We start from the raw sequence: 20,167 nt of genomic DNA on the forward strand, positions 1-20,167 counted from the left end.
CTGGCGCGTAGTTGACGCGTGCGTGTGGTTGCCCCGCCTCGCAGTGCCCACGGAGCCCCTGCAACCGCGCGTATTCGTGAGCCACAAGTCGTCGCCGCTGCGTCAGCGCTCCGTCATCGAGGCCGAGTTCCGCTGGGCGCGGCCGCAGCACCCGAACGGCGTGATCGAGAGCCACCGCGTCAACTGCTGGTTCTTCAAGGACGGCAGCATCAGCACCCTGTGCCGCAACGTGCGCGTCTCCGGGGACGCCCTGCACTACCGCATCACCGACCTGCTGCCGAACACCACCTACTACTTTCAGGTGAGGGCTACGCGGGCCAGGCATCGATCTCGCCATCATGCGGTAAACATAGGGAAAACGTCCGTATTTTTTATTGCCTACATATCTCGCGCACTGGCAGGAAATTTTGTTGGAATCGTAAAACGTCTTCTGTTGCACACTTAGGAGCTGCAAAGTTGCATCCATTTCTTTTAGTGCATGATACATTTGCCCGATTTCATTCACAATCAAAGTCATATTCACTATTTCGTCATGTGCTATTATTACATACGGTTACGCAAAGAAGTCTCATAGCCATGCAATGGAATGAGACCTCCTGTTGAAAGATTTAAACAACTGTTAAAGTTATATAACGCTGAGCCCCGTTATTAAGAATACTTACAGCTTTCAGTTTCCATCGATAAAGGGATGTATTGTTTTGTGGAACATGCCCCGATGAAGCCGATTTCTCCCTTCCTCACGTCCATTACTTCCCTCCTTCCTTCCGATCCTTGACGTCGCTGCTTGCACATTACTAGCGAGATCTAGCAGTCGTATATATATCTCACACTGTCCTCGTGCGTCCGCACTCGTGCGCGCAGGTCGGTGCGGCGACTCGCGCCGGCGAGGGCCCGATGAGCGAGGTGGTGCAGATGAGCACGGCCCGCGAGCACCCCGTGCCTCGGCTGCTGCTCGCCAAGACCGACGCCGTCAAGCTCAGCGACGTCGACTTGCACCAGGAGCGGCTGCTCTCGAGCAAGGCCAGCCGACCCGTGGCGCTGGCCTACCTGGGTCGGGACGGGCGCGTCTTCTGGCTCGAGGAGAAAGGGCTCCTCATGGCCTCGGCGCTGGACGGATCGAACATCAGCGTGGTGAGCGACTAGCCCTGTCCGCTCAGAGCGGTTGCCATCAGAAAAGTAGCCTAATCAAAGGAGAAAAAGGAAAGTTGCTTGGGAGATAGTAATTCTTTTTATCGTAGTACAGCGACAACTGAACGCCCCGCATCTTGCTTTTACTCTGATTTACCTTTGTTGGGCAGCAGAAAGCCTGCATGCGCAGATATAGATTCTTTGTGTGCCCACGAACCCGTCGCAGTGGCTCGACGGCTATGGCGTTCTCCTGCCAAGCGCGAGGTCTCGGGGTTCGTTGCCATGTCGCGGCAGCTGCATTCAGATAACGGAGGAATGCCAAAAAAAAAAAAAAAAAACACTCGCGTACCTAGATTTACGCGGATGATAACGACCCTCAGCTCGTCAGTTCTGGATTGATTTAATCCGGAAACCACAACTACAGCTTCTCTCGTAGTCCGTTTGTTGGTTACAGATGTTAAGCCCCCCAATTTGTTTACTGTACCAACCGCAGTCAATGTTTCACGCCTCGCCATTTTTAAACAGGTGCACAGCCTTCCGTCGGCGGGAACGAGCCTCGCCATCGACTGGGTCGGTCGGTACCTCTACTGGACGGAGAATAAGCGTTCCACTGGGCAGAGCTCCATCATCGTCATGGACCTCAACCGAGGACACAACTTCTACAGCGTCCTGAACAGCAGCGAACACATCAACTCCGTCGAAGTCGACCCTTTCACCAGGCAAGTCGATTGCCCACGGTGCTATAATGTTGGGCATATTTAACCCTTTGATACGCTGTCTACACAATTGTGCACAGCAGGAGAGCGCATCAATAGCAAAAGCACTGATGAAAGTAATGGTATTTAAAATGTGTTTCATACATCTTGAAACGCTTATTATCAGAACTGTGCTGCAATTTTGAATAACGTGCAGAAAGTTTTAGCAAAATGAATGGGAATGTAGACGGCTGGGTGTATTTACTCTGTGTCAGTATATTGTATGTAGCGGGTTCACTTCTTTCATTGTTTTTTTACGTGTGTTTACCATTATGCCTGGTGTCATGCACCAGGCATAATTTTCAAGTGGCTGGATAAGTGCTTTTTAAACTTTTCAAAACACGAAATAGTACATGTTCTCATATTTCGTGTTCCTGTAGTGAGTTTTCGCATTGAGTCGGAATTTTGTAAACTTAGCAAAACTCGCTAAACAATTGAATTGAAAATTGACGATGCAAGAGATGTGGTGAAAGCAACATTTCAATCAACGGGATAAAGTGGTGTCTGAAAGGGTTAAAGCTATGGGCGTTTCGCATTTTCACGAACGACTGACTGGAGTGACATAATACAATTGCTGGCATGATATGCTAGATAAATGGGTTTATTTTTCCAGACAGCAAATAGTACGGTAGAGAGACTCATTAGTGTGAGAAGCTTTGTCACATGTTCGTGCACAGTACATTCACGAAGAATTCAAAAGGTGCTATGCAGTGAATTTTCGCTTATAACAAATAACACGTATTTGAACTATGCATCATTTGGCATGTTACAGTGTCGTCGCTGTTTGTAGCCCGTCGCAAGTTTACAGAGCTACCTGTTCCAGCAGAGGCTTCCTCTGTTGTGTTGATTTAAATACATTGCAGTCACGGTACACTGGAAACTAATTTACACATTTACGTGTGGGTAAGGGTATAATTTCGTCTGTAACCTACGCCCTTACATCCTTTTGAGGTTAAGTGCGTGAGTTATACACCGATTTACACTCTTATGCTCATTCAAGGTTGTAAATAAGTTCACAGGGTACCCATGCGATACTGCAGTGGTACCGGTACAGTAAGGCTTCAGGACCTCGTATTACGGTATGATAGTTTGCCGATGTCAGGGTCTCTGGCACTTTTCTGCGGTGGACTCATAGTTGTTTCAAACAAAAGCTGTCACGCATAAATTTTTGCCTGGGCATAGGTTAGCCAGTACAGAAACGTGGTGGCTACTCGTAGAGTCTCCCGACTGAGAGCGCAAAAAAATCATAACCTAGACAACGAACACATGTTCGGAAACAAATATTCGTCCGTCAGAGCGACACACACAAATCTGCAGCCAGTTGTCATCGCACAATGCAAATAACAATTATATCGTCGGTCTGAAGCTTTCCGCTTTAATAGAACCTTTCTATCCAATACTTTACTGTATTAATTCTTCAGTTTTTCAGAACATTTCCTGCTATTTTTGCCCCCTTGAGTTCTGGTTTTGACACAGCTATAATAAAGGTACAGTAAAGAGAGTTTTGCATCACAATACAAAGTGATCTTAAATGCATCCACGACAGCAGAAAAGGCGTGCAAATGGGGTGAGGGAGTAAGGTGCAAGTATAAACGTATTACGGCCCCTTTTTTTCCCTTTGAAAACATTGTAAATTGAGGTGCTAACCTGAAACTCTTCAGGCGTTTCTCGCATCTCCGGTTCGCTCATTGGGAAGTGTCCCATAAGAGACTGATTAGTGATGCACTTGATTAGTGAGTTAGTGTAGCTTAATAACATCGTGGATTATTTTTATGCCCGTTTTAACCGCAGCACGCTCATCTACACCGTGACGAACGAACGTGGCTCGACGACGCTCATGATGTGCAACGCGGACGGCTCGAACCCGCGCCGGTTCTTCCAGCGGCGGCACACGGCGAAGAACGAGCTCTTCCAGTCGTCCAGGATCCGGAAGCGGCGCGACCGCTACTCTTGCACGTGCGACCCGCACTCGTCCGTCGGGCAAGCGGTCACCCTGGACAGGTCGGTCAAGACTGAACCTCGGCTGTTGTGGGTAGACGGCGACTACGGTCACGTGTGGTCGGCCGACTTGGAAGGCTGCAACTGCACCATGATTGTCAACGCCACCGAGGTCAAGGACGTCGGTGAGTGGGCCCGCCTGAGATCGAGGTTCATCTAGCTTCCAACATATCTGCGATAGGAATGATACCTGCGTGTAATCTGAAAAAAAAAGAACATGTTTCCAGTACGCTGGCTATATGAGTCGTTGGGTATATGGACAATAAGAAGTAGGGAGAATTATGGCGAGTGCCTTGCGGTTACCTTGTTTGTTCAGGTAATACTAGCTTGCACAAAGAAAGGCAAAAGCGTCAAGAGAGAGTCTAATGCTATAGAATTAACAAAATTTGGAGATACCTAGTTTTTTGCCGTTTCCTATTCTTTCACTCAAAGGGATAGGTTTCGCTAATATCACAAAGACACTGCACGCAACTTCGTGCTCGCCTTGGCTGAACATTATTCAAGGGCGCAGAAGTACACATACGGAAGGACACACACATAACAACGTTACTTTGTGTATATTGCCTTAGTTCGTATGTCTATACTTTTGCGCCCATATATAATGTTTCGTAGACCCCAGCAATTTTCCCAAGAGGTCCTTTTTGAGTTCACCTCGGCGTTTTCGTTTCACCCACCAGGCTTGCCACCGACGTGTCTCACCGCTGACAAGTTCTTCATCTACTGGTCCAACTCGTCGACGGGCAAAATTTACAGCTACGACAAGTCCAAGTCGGCGGTGGTCTCGGACTCGTCCCCCAACGGCGCCAACACGCACGGCCAACAGAAGCGGCGTGTCCAGTCCGAGGCTGCTCGAGGCATCCGGGGCATACGGGCCATCGGCGACCACCTCCAACCTTATCCCGGTGCGTGTATATATATGTTTCACTTGCCTGCGCTTATTTCCAGATATCGTTTTCCTTTTTGTTTCTGATTTTTATGAGGTCGGTGCGGCTTCTCTGATTAGAAATATTTTTCTGAAAGAAGCGATAATGCAAGATTAGCCTCATTTTATCTGCCTCAGTCTTCGTCGTTAGCCACCGACAGAACTTCAGTATCGTGACACTTCGATAGAACTTCTGGCTAGATAAATGAAGGTGGCATCGCTTCTCTGTCTGCAATAGCGTCGTGTCCGGTTCGCTGTCAAGCAGAGGGTGTACAGCTATAGGAGCACTCTTTGGAACGCACACATCATCATAAAGGGCCGATACATTTCACAGAGCCAATCGATATTGAATGCGGGCATTTAGATCTGCCAATTGCATGTTGTGGATGCAACGCCATTGAGTTCTGGTGCGTTTTTTTTCTTTTCCGAATCGCTTTACAGACGCTGAGTGCTTGTCACCTCCGGACAACGTGACCGCGCCGACGCTCGTTTCGTCCTCTTCGCACGAGTTGGTCATCAAGCTGCCAGAGCCCGTGAGACCCCCAGTTTGCCAGAAGGTCTCGATGGCCTCCATCAAGTACACGCTGTTCTACGGCCTGATCACGCCGGACAACGTGTGGCAGTGCTCTGAGTCTCTCTACGGCTGCAGGACGCTGGTATGACGTGGTCGAGACTTGACAGAATAGTTTTCGTGGCTATTTTCTCATTGCAGCATTTTCCCCTAGTGTTGCTGCAAATCTTATGGTTTATCGTTTGTTGTATTAAGTGTTCAACGACAGTGAACGTGAGGTAGACATATGCATGCTTTGTGGCACCCTTAACACCAAATTTGTAAGTTTTGATAAAGTAATAAGACACAAAAGTCTTATATTGCACCTTAAATTCCATGGCTGCATTTATAGCTTACCCTTAAGAATTTCTTAAATGATTCAGTGACCAGACACAGCTAGCAAAATCTCTGTATGTTGTGTTCTTTGTTGAATAACTTGCCGTCACGTCACGCCTTCTCCCTGCAGGAAACGTACAACACAACGGTTATCCTCAAGGATCTTCTTCCGTTCACAAACTACACAGTTCGAGTGGCAATGAGCAACTTCTACAGCATTGGAATGTCGAGTCCCGGACCTAACGCCATCTTCCTGACTGCGGAAGGAGGTGAGTAGGTGTCGCGCGTAGAACCTATTAGTTGGCAGCATCTCTTTCCCAGGCCTTAAGTTAATCCGACTTCGTTCGTCGCCAGATCACGTTTATTTCAAAAAGCCCCTCGTATGCGTGTCTGAGAGGCTAACGAGAAAAAGTCATGTCATAGCTGTACACTTTACTTAGAGGCTGCACCACTGTTAGACTTAGATGGGGGAAACGTCGCATGAGCGGATTGAGAAGCAGCCTAATAGAAGCTGGGCTTGATGGTCACGCTCTAGCGTAAAGCGTTTGTCGAGTTCATTCCTTGTGTCAGGCCACTAAAGCTCTGACGACCCTCCCTTCTCTCAGCTCCCAGTGAACCGATCCTGGTGCAAGTGGAGCCCTTGACTCCTACTCGCATAGCGGTCCAGTGGCGGCCTCCGATTAAGCCCAACGGCCACCCGTTGTCGTACGAGGTGCGCTGGTACCGCGACGGCAGCGTCCACAAGTGGCACTCCATGTCCTACCTAACAGGCGCACCAACCGATGACCGTTCACTGAGTTACCGGATGCTCCTCAAGGAGATGGTGCCTGGCACCAAGTACAACATCCTGGTGAGCCACTGACTTCATCTACGGTTTTTTGTTTTGTGCGGGTGTACGAGTGAGGATGCATGATTTTGCGTTTTGAAGCTAGCGATGTCCTAGCAGAGGTTATTTGGCAGCTACTTGACCACACCATTGATAAACCAAAATAATCTAGACAGCAATTGAAGATAGATTTTTGAAAGAACTTGAGGTGGCCAAAAATGGGGCCTCGGTTTGGTCGCAAATGTATTGGCAAGTGGATTGGCGGATGTAGGCATCCTCTCAACAGTTGTTCTCGTCTAAACGCTGACAGCATACAAAGTATCCTCCTTCGTCCATAATTTGCATGTTATGCAAAACAAAACATACAAATATAAGAGAATGCATTTTTTTCCTCATCTCATGAATAAATCTAATATGCCTGTCAAGAGGTTGTCGTTATTACAGTGTTCTCATTCAATATATCAAATTTTTCGTGCAGGTGAGAGCCTACTCCCGGAAAGGTGACATGCATAGCGACAGCGAGTTGCGCTCCGTCACTACCTTCGACTTGCCCTCAAACCTCACCCTAGCTCGTGTGACCTCACGTGAAATGGACCTCACGTGGACAGCACCGAGTGAACCCGTCATTCTGAGCCACAGGGTCGAGTACCTGAAGGTGAGACCACTGCCTGACCCGTGTAAATGCTTAGCGGAGGTAATTTTTTTACCCGAAGGTTGTTCTTTTCGTACGCGACTGTCGAAGTTTCTGTATGTGAGCCGACTACGGACGCTTTCACCCACATGCCTTGGGCAGGGCTAGCAAGTCATATGTCTCTGCAATCGGGCAGTTGTTGCTCTTAGTACACATATGTCAATCAGCAGGGAGATTCAGCAGCCTAGCCATTCGTTCGCACTGCCGATTTGCGAAAACACGTTAGACTGTTTGTCAGAAGTGCGTGGATCTCATGATTCTCAGACAGAGACGTGAATAGACATGCCTTGAAAAATAAAATTTCGCTGGAAGAAGAGCACGGACACATGAAAAAAAAAAAGGAAACACAATAAATAGCGTTACTGAACATCTAGTGGCCGCGCACCAGGACATATCAAAGTCATTATAGTAGGAATACCTCTGTACACTTGTAAAACAGTGCGGGCACATATGTACCAACACCGCAGTTACAGCTCGTTCAAAGGCTTTACACGTGCGTGTACGCATTCTTCTGAAACGCGATACTAAGCAAGCTTGTTTTTTTCTCTCTCTCTCTTTCTCACGCAAAGATATTCGTGCTTCTAAGTCCACGTATTCCTCTTTTCTCCGTTCTGTCCATCAACCCTGTGGCGCGTACAGCCGAGCACCTCCGAGTGGCGCTACTTCACGAGCGAGGCGACGCAGGCGAACCGAACCTACATCTACCCGCTACGCAAGCTCTTGCCGAGGACCCGCTACTCGCTGCGCATGGTGCTCACCTACCGCAGCTCGCTCAACGACAGCTTCCCGTGGCCTCCGACGGGACACTTCGCCTTCCAGACGCTCGCCGACAGCCCGGGCAAGGCGGCGCCGCCCGAGGTGTCGCTCCTGGGAAAGGACCTCTTCCAGGTGCGCTGGGAAGACGTGCCCCGCAACGGCGGGGAGCTGCTCCTCTACGAGCTGCAAGTCAGGTGCGCACCGAGTCATTAGGGCAAGCACTGCCTGCTATGCCTTCAGTCTTTGCGTTTTGTTAGGTGAGAAGCTTTGAGTCGCGCCCCTAAAAGCTGAAGCGATAGACGCTGTGGCACCTCTTCGTACGGTCGCGTGTCAGTCTGAGACAATGGACAGAGAAAGAAACTACGGCTTCACCGAAACGTGACTGCGTCAGCTTGCGCAACTCTGGAGTTTCGTCGCTTCCTTTCTGAATTCTTAACCTTTCTTTTTCGCCTTGGTTTAATTTCGGGTCTCCGCATGCAAATGTATCGTCATCTGAAACTAGAAATAATACTTGGTGTTGCGTTGGCATTCAAATTTTTGTTCGCAATCTCAAATTTTGTTCGCAAGCATTCGATGCTCACGCGTATTATTTTTGTCTGCTCCTCGAGTGCACGTCGCCTGCAGAATCTCGCTGTAGTCCCAATCATGAACGGCCAACACGCTAAACGGCTACGTATTCCAACTTACGCAGGTGGTTTGCTAAAGTAAAACATTTCCGCGCTGTAACCGAGGCAGACCTGCACCACAAGTCCCATTCTTTTACGCAGTCATGTTAGGGTTCTCATCATCGTTTCTTGTTGACTTGTGTTTAGCGCACTTTCTTTTCACGAGGCAGGGGTACCTTAGGTTCACCATACTCGGTCAGTATACAGTTAAAAAGAATTGCGGCTACATCTTGTCCTCTCAAACGAGACACGCATGTCAGTGACGGCTGAATTCTCAGCTGCGTTTTGAGATGACGCGGAATGGCATGGCACACATTTCCACCGACCCGCTATTTATACCCCGTCGCCGTACGGTCTGAAATAGTCCGCATTGTGATCCTTCGAGCTCACCTGAGAGCGTCGTGAAGAAGCCCGCGGCAGGCTTCTGACGTTTGCACCGTAGCGGAGCGGGCAACATGGAACCGAACAACACTAACCACAAAAGCGTGTATGGCTTTACGCGAAGCAATCGACGCCATTTATTTCTCTCCACGTTAACTTGTCTTAACATAAAATACAAGAAAAAATTAAAGACACACTAAAGAGAAGGTCTAGATCACTTTATTCGTACAAAGCATTCTCTAAAAACTATATTTGTTAGCTTCGCAGTAGAAGGCTGAGTATTAGAAGAAAGAAACCGAACGTCATAGTTGATTTTTATTGTTAATTTCGCGCCAGAACCTTCACGCGCGTATGCCAGTGTGACGTCATGGATTTCAATTAACTTTCTTTTAAATTGTGTTTGAGTCGTCGTGTCTCAGGAAATGTTTTAGAAACTTGAGTGCAGTTCTTTAGCTCGTCTATAATACAATGTAGCCCATCTTTAGGGATAAAAAGTTAACTAGGACCGAACAGTCCCGAATGAATACAAGTGACAAGGGGCGTCTTGGTGACAGAAAAGTGACGATCCCGCTTTTTGCACTTGGTTCCCGATTTCCGTTCTGAAACATTTATGGTGGTGACGCTGCCGTAAATTATGTGTGCAGACCTCGAGAAAAGCCGTACTTCAGGTTTCGCTGTATACAGGATAGCGAAGATCGGTGGATGGTTGCATAGAAAAAAAAACATGAAGCAGACGATGGGCAGCTGGACAGATGATAAGCAGCGAATGGCCTTCGTCCTAAAACATGTTTAGAGCGAACAGAGCGAACAGAACATCCCGAAGGACAAACACAGTTGTTTCGTCTGTCTTTCGTGCTTTGTTTCCTCCAAGGTTTGATTATAAAGATCGCCAGCTGTAGGCCAGCACCCTGTCGTTAGAAAGCAGCCAATGACGTCACCATGCCTTGACACGTTTCCAGGGCTGTGGACCTTGTCGCCGAGCAGCGATCGGATGACGGCAGCACACCGACCGTCCCCAGTGAATCTGCCTGGGTCACGGCTTACAACAGCAGCGCCAACCATTGGATCATTCGAGACCTGCAGGTTCAGCACCAATACGTGTTCCGGGTTCGGGCCCTGAACGAGTATGGCGAAGGAGAGTACAGCGAGCCCAGCGAGCCGTTCACGCTACCGGAGCCCGGAGGTTGGTTGCGTTTCGCACATGCCAAACTAATACGTTCCTTACACACTGAGCTGGGACCGCGCAACTTAACCCTAACGTGGGTTTCGTGGTAAGCTCAAGAGCAGCAACCCACAAAGATGTGACCTCAGGCTGGGCTCTACGTTCATTGCGCTGAATTGTCGTGACGAAGTTTAATTATCAAATTTTCACTCACTATTGGTCGTGATAATACAACTCGTTAAAATGCTGGTGATATTACCATTGTGCTGTTAATAAACCCTTAATCAGTGCTGGTATTTTCTCGCGTCTACGTCACTTGAGAAAACTTCTTTGTCATGTCTTAGACGCCAACGCTGTTTGACGGAAGCACCACGCAGCCTTTATTATAAACTCGTTTTCTGCACAGCCGGTGTTACCTTATTAGATGTCGACTGCAAGTTCCTTCCTAATGTTGACCGATCTTATACCAGTTAAGTCGTTAAGCAGCTACAAATTGCTTATACAGCGTCATGCGCTTTTTTTTATTCCGCGAACACTAAGAATTTTGTAATTTTTTTGTATACTTATTGATTTGTTTGTTTGCGTTCTGATTTCGCAAAAAGATCGATATTCCAACCTGCGTCCCCCAGTAAAACAGTTGGTTTATTTACTTTGCCGTTCTTCCAGGTGAAAAATAAAATGAAAAGCCATCGTATACGCACCATGTCTTCTGAGAAGCGAGCTGCAGCAGAATTGTGGACTGGCTTCGTTGCTTGTCGGCAAACAAACGTCTAGACAAGCCACGAGAAGAACGACGACACGTGTTTTTGTAGCCGTGTCGACTAAGGAAAAAAGTACATCCTTCCCCAGAAATGTTGGTGTAGAGGCAGCAGCGTTAAGCGCAACCTCGATTAAGCTTCTTAGAAGGAACGCAAGTCACTGCAGTGCTATAGCCGGTAGCGTGTGTTCACGCCTGGCTGTGCTCAAAGCCTTGTACTCCACACTACCCTAACTCAATCACTAACCGCGAACGCAACGGTACGTGCGTACTGCGTTCAAAGCGCCAGCGGACCAAAACGTTATTCCGTTTGTTACGTGTGTGACGAAGGAGAGTGTGGAGTTGCATCTCCTTGCGCGTTTGTAGAGATACGCTTAACGATAGCGCGAAATATGCACTGAGGTGAAATGGGAGTGGAGCGTAAAGTAAAAATTATACCTATCTTCTATCTGTCACTGCAAGGAGAAAAAGAAAACACGCTGAGTTGAATTATTCTTACTTTTAGATTGCCTAGCCACGATAAAATGGTTTATTTATTTTATTTTTCTGCCTCTTTTCAGCTGTTATCGGCCTTGAGTACAACCCTGTCAGGAAGATCATTGTCTTTGCGTTCCTGGGGGTCCTGTTGTTCGCCAGCGTGCTTGTACTATCACTGTACATCGGTAAGAATTTCTCGAAGGCTCTCATCAGGAGTGCCTCTCCTTCACATATAAATGACGCGAGTGTTGAATTTTGTTATTTTTTTCGGCTTGTTCTTTCATTCAGTCTACAAGAGGAGACAGAAGGAAAAGAAAGTTCTCCAGGACAACGTTCGGGACCTCCGGCCCGACCTTGAACTGGCAACGCTAAGTGAACTGCCTCGAAACGGGAATTTTATTCAGCAGAACAACGCCCTGTACGCCCTCGGGTAAGACACCCCACATGCCGCATCGGAAAAGCTCAGTTTCACTTTCAATCGATTCACATGTGGCAACCTACTTTTATGTGTCCGCCCTAAAACTTTTGAAGCAACTCTTCATCTCGACATGACGTGCCTTCATCGTGGGAGTGGAACTCGGAGTACGGGAATGCCTATCAAAGAAAGCCTATCAGCAGCAACACGATCACCTGCCGGGAAATTCGTCATAGCATTATATCTGCACGATGACGTCAATTTGCTATAACTGTGCCATGACATACTGTAATGAGTTATTCTTCTTGTCAGACACTTTGGCGGCTACAAGGCGCTGGTGATTGTTGGCTAGATTGTTTAAAAGTATAGCTGCCCGTCGCCACGGTACTGCAGTACATAAGATCACGTAATAACCATATGCGTACCTTAATTCAGATAGCCGATGGAAACTTGGGTAATTGCACAGTTTAATAAAGGCACAAGAAAATTGAAGCATGGCCCCTATCCCTTAGTGTCGTTTATGCTGTTAGGCGCGGCAACCTGCCACCAGAGCTTACTTTTGCCCATTACCTCGGTAATTTATTTTTCACACATTTGTCAAGCGTCCCACATTGTGTAAAAACATTGAGAAAACTCTAAAAAGTTCGTCCTCTTTTCTTATTTTTCTAATCTGCAGAGACCTGCCTGTAGACGAAGAACTCGCTTCTGTGCCCCTCATAGAAAGGGATCAAATAATACTTACGAAGTTCTTGGGAAGCGGAGCCTTCGGCGAAGTCTACGAAGGAATAGCCCACAACCTCGGAGGAGAAGGCATGCCACCGGCGAAAGTTGCTGTCAAGGTGCGTGGCACACACTTTCAGTCAATCTATGTATGCCCTATGTGAAAATACGCACTGATACAGGGAGAGTGGCTAGATAAGAAGATAATATTTTCTTGACAAGATATCTTTCTGACTCACAGAACCTTCGAAAAGGCGCCACGGAGCAGGAGAAAGCTGAATTCTTGAAGGAGGCAAAGCTAATGAGGTATGTTGAACGCAAAAACTCTCTTTGATATTGCTACAGTATTTTGAAATCCCCCTTTATTTCTTACATTACGAAGACCTGCATTTCGCCTTTTACCGACCCTACGACTACTCATCACCAAATGTGATTTATTTTCTACAGCAACTTCAAGCACGAACACATCCTGAGGTTACTTGGCATCTCCCTGGACAACAGCTTGCATTTTATTATCCTTGAACTCATGGAGGGAGGAGACCTTCTGTCCTACCTGCGAAGCAATCGACCAGTAGCTGTAAGCGCTTGCTCTTTGTCTATCGTGGTTAGAGGACGTAACGTTCGCATATACAGGGTATTTCTTTTTAGGTGCACCAAATCGTTTAAAGACTGCCTGTGGCAGACAGCACAATTCTAACCCTTGATCTAAGTTACTCGATGAGGCGGCCATTACTTATACGAGAAACCAAATGTTCAATTCAATAATTGACGTAATTACGCTAACTAACATTTTGATTAATTTTTTGACACTACATATCTCAATCTGCGAATTATGACCGCCGAGTTAGCACACCGTATCCACTTGGAACGAATTCTCCAGGCACCACCAGATCCGAGATATTTTTCAAGGTGTCTGTCGAAACGCATTAGTGTTCCAGTTACTTTTCTCTTTCAATGAATAAAACAGCGGTTACTTTAAAAAGTAACTGGAACGCCAATGCATTTCGTCGGGCACTGAAAATTAATATCACGGCACTGCTGCTGTACGGAGAATTCGTACCAAGTGTATACGTGTGAACTCAGCGGCTATAATTCGTAGATCGATATATGTGGTGTGAATTAATTAACTTAAGAAGTGAATTTGCTTCATTACGTTAACTATTCAAACGACCATTTTTATCTCTCTCAGAAGTAATGGCTGCCTCATCGAGTAATTTGCATCAAGGGTTAGTATTGTGCTATCTACCATAGGCAATCTTTAACAAAATTTGGTGCAGCTAACAAAAGCACCCTGTATATTAGCGACGTTTCTATTCAGCAACGTTTTTTTTTATTTGCTCAGTTCGTTCGTATGAGAATGATGTTGATATTTGATATCCGCATAGACACGATGCACTATTCGCCGCTTGACAGTTCACTCAAACTTTTGGTGTTCAGGTCCGTGTTGCACAAGAACATATGATGCTAAATTTTACATGTTTTGTTTATTCTCTTCTGTTAATTTAGGGAGAGAGGTCGCCACTGACACTAAACGACCTTCTCAGCATATGCGTCGACGTAGCCAAGGGTTGCAAGTACCTTGAAGACATGCATTTCGTGCACAGGTGAGTTTTTTTACGCCTTTTATTACGACTTACCACACCACTCGGTCGCCTCTTGTTTAAGCTTGGTAACATATCTGTGGGATGCGAACGGTACATTGCCGATAGCACTGTTTCTTTTGTGCCGCGATGAATTAGTGTTTACAAATGAAAGCTGAACGGAAACATTTCAGCTCAACAGACAGGTCGAACTATTGTTACCTAATGTAGGGGATATATATCACTGTCGTTGATTCAAACTTGGATGTACGATGCATAATTCACTTGGGGGGGGGGGGGGGGACGAATTGTACCTTTACGCAGAATCGTTCAGTGGAATTATCGGAAACTCTGGGGTCGTGCTTGAATGGCGCTGATCTCGCTTCATCTGCCGACGATTTCGCCTGAAACTTGTCTCAGTCCCATCGTAAATGGTAGTTACCGCTCCCGAGAAACGTGAGATTTGACCGACAGTGCGGCCATTGTTGCAGGGATCTTGCGGCGAGGAACTGTCTCGTGTCGAGCACGGACCCCGCCGAACGCGTTGTGAAGATCGGCGACTTCGGCCTGGCGCGCGACATCTACAAGCACGACTACTACCGCAAGGAGGGCGAAGGACTGCTGCCCGTGCGCTGGATGCCGCCGGAGTCACTCGTCGACGGCGTCTTCACCAATCACTCGGACGTCTGGTCAGTGTCGGCACTCAACACCATCACATGTATGCACTCTGCATGTTTCTGTGAAGATGTTCCGATACAATTAACGGCTGTCCGGCGCTGTTTCCAATCAGAACAAACCATGTTTAGCATGACGTAAAACTGATATTCCCGCCAAATACGTTGTAGGAGTCAGTATGTTGGGCTTGCTTGTTCAAACTTCTCGACTGTTAAAAACGTGCGATCTGGTTTGAGCCCTGTGTGCCACTCTCTCTATTGTCGCTGTTTCTGAGATGGAGAACAGCTCGGCGCCTTAAAAACTCCCCTGCTTTCCGCCAGACATTCTTAAGGTGCCTGAAGCTACTCGTCGTTTTGCACCATAACAGCATAGACGAGTGTCGTTTCGTTTGTAAGTGCGAGTTAATTGATGACGAATTGCCACCAAATCTATGAATAAGTAAACAAGAGATTATATGTATAGTAGTGACACCGATAATATGCAAGTGATGATACTAACGTTATAAGGAGCTCGTAACTGCTCACAGCAACCGGTGGGTACGTTTCTGTTGTCAATTTTGAGTGCTGCACGATAGCGGCTTTGCCGACACCCATTCTTGTAGGTCGTGCTATTGGTACTTCTCGCTAATTCCAGAGGGTGTGCCCCAAAATGGTGTATTCATTAAGTTTCGACCGCTGCTCCTATTAACGGGCTGTTGAGAAAACTTAGCTCAACTCCATTACAGATCCTTCTTTGTAAATATTGAGCTACTACACAAATTTAGTGCTTTAGCTTCCGAAAGAACCATTGTCAACGTTCATCCACATTGGGCACATTTCTTTGTAGCGCTGCTCGTACGTCTTTCTGTCTGAGGTCATTTTTTATGTGTACTACACGCAGGGCATTTGGCGTCCTTCTGTGGGAAGTCATGACTATGGGCCAGCAGCCTTACCCGGCCAGAAATAACCTCGAAGTCCTCCACTACGTCCGCGAGGGAGGGCGTCTTGACAATCCGGACAACTGCCCCGACGACCTGTAAGCGTCCGGAGTATATATCGTATGCCGCTTGCGCTTTCTCTGCATTGTGTAATTGATAAGCTGCCTGCAACTGCCCGTTATTTCACACTATGAAAGTACAGGCGCTACTTGCTTACTTTTATAAGAGCAAGTGCATTGTTGAAGAATCAAGGTGCTCAAGTTTATCAATAGATGAGCAAGTAAGACAATTGATAATAATGCTGTTGGAGTTATTGTAATCATATGCAAAGGGTCTACACATGTGTTCCTAAAGGTATAGCCTCCCTCCATCGGTAACTTTCAGGTATGCCATTAAAACATGTATTCAGAAGGTATCATATAGGCGTAATCAATTATATTTGTGGTATCGACTCGCTGTGAGGATGCCCATAAGTTTTCCCTTGCTTTTTATCCGCAGCCACGACCTCATGCTTAGGTGCTGGTCGTACAATCCGGAAGGCAGGCCCGATTTCGCGTTTTGCTTGGAGACCCTGGAGTTTCTGCGAGAGAAATACCAGGCTCTCGTGAGCATCGCTACGGCTGTCCACAATTCCAACTATCTTGGACAGTCCTTCATGGGTGAGTGTTTTTCTTTTTCGTTTCATATTCAATGATTATCCGTTTTCACACGCGTAATATTTGAGCGTAAGCCAGTGCTTATTGTTTACAATTACGTTTTATTTAAATATGTTATCTGCATTGGAACATTGAGCTGACGAAGGGCAGCGATGCGATGGAATATCAACGTCATGAATGAGCTATGATTGCCTTTCTTCTAGCCAGTTTACGTTTCTATGCTAACGGCCCATTTCTATATAACTAAACCTCGAATCTACGCTGCTAAAAAATATGCAGGAATATTCCTTTTCCTGTATTCAAAGGTTAGGCAGTCCAGCTTTCTTGCCTACCACTTCCTGTTGTCTATTTATTTACACAAAGTGTTGTCAATTGCTAAAGGGTACACGTTAGTGTGTAATTTACACTCCGAAAGACATTTAGGCAGCAGTTACTAAAGAAAGCCATATCAAGTTACTGCGCAGACGCGAAAAGAACTAGTGCCACCTATCGCAAGTCAACCGCTACAAGGTGGCGGGCTTTTGCATTCGTAACTGCTGTAAATTCGTTTATTGCCCATGTTTGTATGTTCCCTGGTGGATCAGCATGACCTGCTCTACACGTTCCTCCGTGTTTGTTAGCGCATTCTGTGCTCAAACAAAGATGGAGCACTATGGTCGCACCCAACCGGGGAAAACGGTGCACTTGCCTCTATCGGCACCCACACTTTTGCGCTGTCAATGGCTTGAATGCTTCTGAAGTGCCACACTATTGCACATTAAAGAAGTACGCACACCGGAGACCAATTCCCCAGTACTTGTCTTGATCGTTCTCTGTGCGTAATTTGGCTACCTTCGACCAAGTACTTACGCTGAAACAATCTGGTCTTAAATACCACGTGCAAACGGCTCAGATTTATGAGAAACACACTGTGAGGCACGACGAAAGTCGCAGAGAATGTCGCGACCCCGGGGGAGTTGCGTACCTTATTCAGCGAAGACTGCTCAACGATCACGAAGTACTCAGCTGATTTGAAAACTGGCACGCTTCGTGGAAGTCATTGGTTCACAAGCCCGCGTTATCGCAATCCGTGATAACCTTGGCGTTATCTGCCCCTTTGACGTCGTGAAACAACTTGGCGCCTGTCTTAACGGACGCCAGAACTTTCGGTGCTGTATGTCCATATATCGGCACAATAATTTGTCAATCATTAGTGATTAAGCCTCGTGGTCATGGTTTTCATGTCAGCGGTGCCTGTTGTAGCCGCAAAAAAAAAAAAAAAACTAGATAAACATTCTGTGTCAGTACTTCTTCAATTACTGCTAGTCGCCATGGAAGTCTTGTAACTTAAATAATCTTTGAAATGATCTCCAGGCAACTGGCACACATCCATAGCGAAGCAGCAGAGCAATGCGATTGGGAATTCTTGAGCACCTGCAAACAGAATGCATTGCACCATTTCCCAAAGTAAAAAGCAGCAAAATGCGGTGTTCACGTGGGTGGGTCTCTAAATTTGTCAACGCCTAGCCAACACAGTGCCTTTCTCCCCAGTACTTGCAAAACAGTGTAAAGGTTACCTCATTTTGCCATTTTTACGAGCTCGTCATACCTTAAAGGTAGCACTTCAAAAATATACAATCTTCGCTGACGTTTCTGGCACCCGAATGCCTACTTGCGTGCCATAATTAAGTATAACGCAATAGAGACTACATGCGTCTAATTTATGCACTTGAAGCATTGTACGTCATTTGCCAGGGATCATGTATAAATACTTGTCACATATGTTCAATTCAAACTAAGCCCCCCTTCCATAGGCACGGCGCCTTCGCCGTTTTTGTACTTTATGGAGGGACCTATACCCTGTATTAAAGCACCCTGATAGAAACGGCTTAAGTCTGTTCTAAATGTAGCCCCAAACTGTCCACTCACTCTTGCCCTATTATGCGCGAATGTGACGCCTTGTGTGTTGTCGAGCGCGTCCCTTCGAGTAAACGTCTCGTGTGTGTGTCTCCCGCCGCCGTTGTAGGTGGCATTGACAATATGGGTTACCAGGGAGAGCGTTACCCACCACCGGTCAGGTCACCGCAACCAGGTAGCGCTTTGCTTCAATTCCCGCACTGCTGTGTAATGCTGCACACGACACGCACCACCGCGTGCATGCCGCACTCTCCCGCACCCCGCATGATGCCGATGACGACCAGGCTGCTGCTGCTGCTGCTGCCTCCACGCACCCTTGCACCACTTCTGTCACCTTTCTTCTTGCATGTCTTCGTTCTGTTTCGTCTGCACTTTCTCTTTAGATCTTTCATAGACGAAGTGTGTGAGTTCTTACTGGAACTTCTGGAACCATAAGTTCGCAGTACATCACTTTGGGACGTATATAAATGATAGTGCAACGGGTCTCGGAGTGTTGGACATCCGGAATCTAGCAATTATAGGGCTACCGAATGTGCTTACTTTTGATGCTGAGAGTTTGAAGCAGCCGTAACGTTCAATCGTGTTACTTGAATACTCATGTTGTTTACTGATTGAAACATTGTTCGTGTGAAAACTTCAAATAACGTTGGCTGAACAGTTAGAATCAATGCATGAATTTCGCAATAGCTAAGATGCCTGACTACTATTCAGTAAGGGTTTAGAATAAGCTAGAAAAGGGCCGTCCGCAGCCCCTAGTAAGCCCATAATACGTTGAAAAGTGTTTCTGGTTAATTATGTGTACTTCACTTTGAAAGTATAAATCTAGTAGGTGCAAACGCATGCCTGCATGGTATCTATAAAAGAATGTGGCATGTTTCGCTGGTCATGATTTGCTTACGACTTATGTGTGATCTAATGTTTTATTCTTTTCATCGCAAACGCTTATTGCTTAACGCATTAGGTGATGGATAGATGGTGGTGGAGGTAATAAGAGGGCGCTTTTGTATTCATTTTCTGCCAGCTGTGTGTTTGTGCTGCAGAATTACTACAGCCGATTTTTTGCTATTCCGTTAAAGCTTTGATATAAATAATCCGTTGTTTCCCTAAAAGCGATCTAAATAACCAATGAGATCTCGTTCATCGTTAGGTTAACCTCAAGAAGGAATAGGTAAACGATTTGTTCAATGTTGTATAATTGTGTTTCTGATATAGGCAGTCGGATGATAACTACCTTTTTGCGCTTCTCGAGAAAGAAGTGGCACTTCTTTGCGGGCTGCATGTGGTCGGAAAAATATTGTTTTGAATGTGTCAGGCAGTGCTAGCACATAAATAAGGAATTTCTAAATGGCGAAGTGTCAGCCTTCACTGACTGTCTGCAGAAAAAGTAACGCCTATGTTAGTGCTGACGATTTGCTATAATATATGCCTATTTATTGAATGCCCAGTACACGCTTTCCTAGAGGTCGTGCTCACAGAGCAGCAACAGCTTCTTAGCCATCATAAAATGTTATTGTTGAAATTTCTAATTATAAGAAATAATCCCTCAGAAACACGCAAGCTATTGACCCGTACGAACAAGCTGAAACAAAGTGAATCGTGATTTTTAACCAGACTCATCTTAAAGTTCAGTGCGTTAATAATTTGTCGTATCGCACTGTATATGAAGAACTTCTTCCCTCTGCATTTTTCACCAGGTCCTAGCAAAGTTCTCAGCACTCCTGAGCAGAATTCACTGCTCCTGACTCAAGAATCAGACTGCTTGAGCATTTCCAGCGATCCGGCGGCAACACAAGTAAGCTTGTTATTGGACACCATGCAGGTAGAAATTGTTTTCAATGACCTCGTCGCCATCTTGTAACTGTTCACTTTTTTTTTTAAATACACCTTTTGGGGCTTCTTTTGTCC

General features: G+C 46.4%; 1 protein-coding gene across 4 annotated transcripts in view; it reads left to right on the forward strand.

Moving 5' to 3' along the window:
• sev (receptor protein-tyrosine kinase sevenless) overlaps positions 1 to 20,167 on the forward strand; it is a 142,722-nt gene that overhangs the window by 117,655 nt on the left and 4,900 nt on the right. For 2 of the 4 annotated variants that reach the window (XM_055066513.2, XM_050171395.3), the window contains exons 23-44: positions 45 to 301; positions 862 to 1,131; positions 1,654 to 1,847; positions 3,675 to 4,006; positions 4,559 to 4,783; positions 5,245 to 5,459; positions 5,820 to 5,958; positions 6,295 to 6,539; positions 6,994 to 7,170; positions 7,846 to 8,156; positions 9,968 to 10,191; positions 11,488 to 11,589; positions 11,693 to 11,834; positions 12,496 to 12,658; positions 12,781 to 12,845; positions 12,987 to 13,116; positions 14,046 to 14,143; positions 14,611 to 14,808; positions 15,674 to 15,808; positions 16,209 to 16,369; positions 18,372 to 18,437; positions 19,957 to 20,054. In XM_055066513.2, coding sequence (XP_054922488.2) covers positions 45 to 301; positions 862 to 1,131; positions 1,654 to 1,847; positions 3,675 to 4,006; positions 4,559 to 4,783; positions 5,245 to 5,459; positions 5,820 to 5,958; positions 6,295 to 6,539; positions 6,994 to 7,170; positions 7,846 to 8,156; positions 9,968 to 10,191; positions 11,488 to 11,589; positions 11,693 to 11,834; positions 12,496 to 12,658; positions 12,781 to 12,845; positions 12,987 to 13,116; positions 14,046 to 14,143; positions 14,611 to 14,808; positions 15,674 to 15,808; positions 16,209 to 16,369; positions 18,372 to 18,437; positions 19,957 to 20,054 — 3,947 coding nt within the window. The remainder of the gene's footprint in view (positions 1 to 44; positions 302 to 861; positions 1,132 to 1,653; positions 1,848 to 3,674; positions 4,007 to 4,558; positions 4,784 to 5,244; positions 5,460 to 5,819; positions 5,959 to 6,294; positions 6,540 to 6,993; positions 7,171 to 7,845; positions 8,157 to 9,967; positions 10,192 to 11,487; positions 11,590 to 11,692; positions 11,835 to 12,495; positions 12,659 to 12,780; positions 12,846 to 12,986; positions 13,117 to 14,045; positions 14,144 to 14,610; positions 14,809 to 15,673; positions 15,809 to 16,208; positions 16,370 to 18,371; positions 18,438 to 19,956; positions 20,055 to 20,167) is intronic. The other 2 variants (XM_055066514.2, XM_050171396.3) reach the window with 1 other exon arrangement.

Source organism: Dermacentor andersoni, chromosome 6 (assembly GCF_023375885.2).
Source record: "Dermacentor andersoni chromosome 6, qqDerAnde1_hic_scaffold, whole genome shotgun sequence".
Lineage (NCBI taxonomy): Eukaryota > Metazoa > Arthropoda > Arachnida > Ixodida > Ixodidae > Dermacentor > Dermacentor andersoni.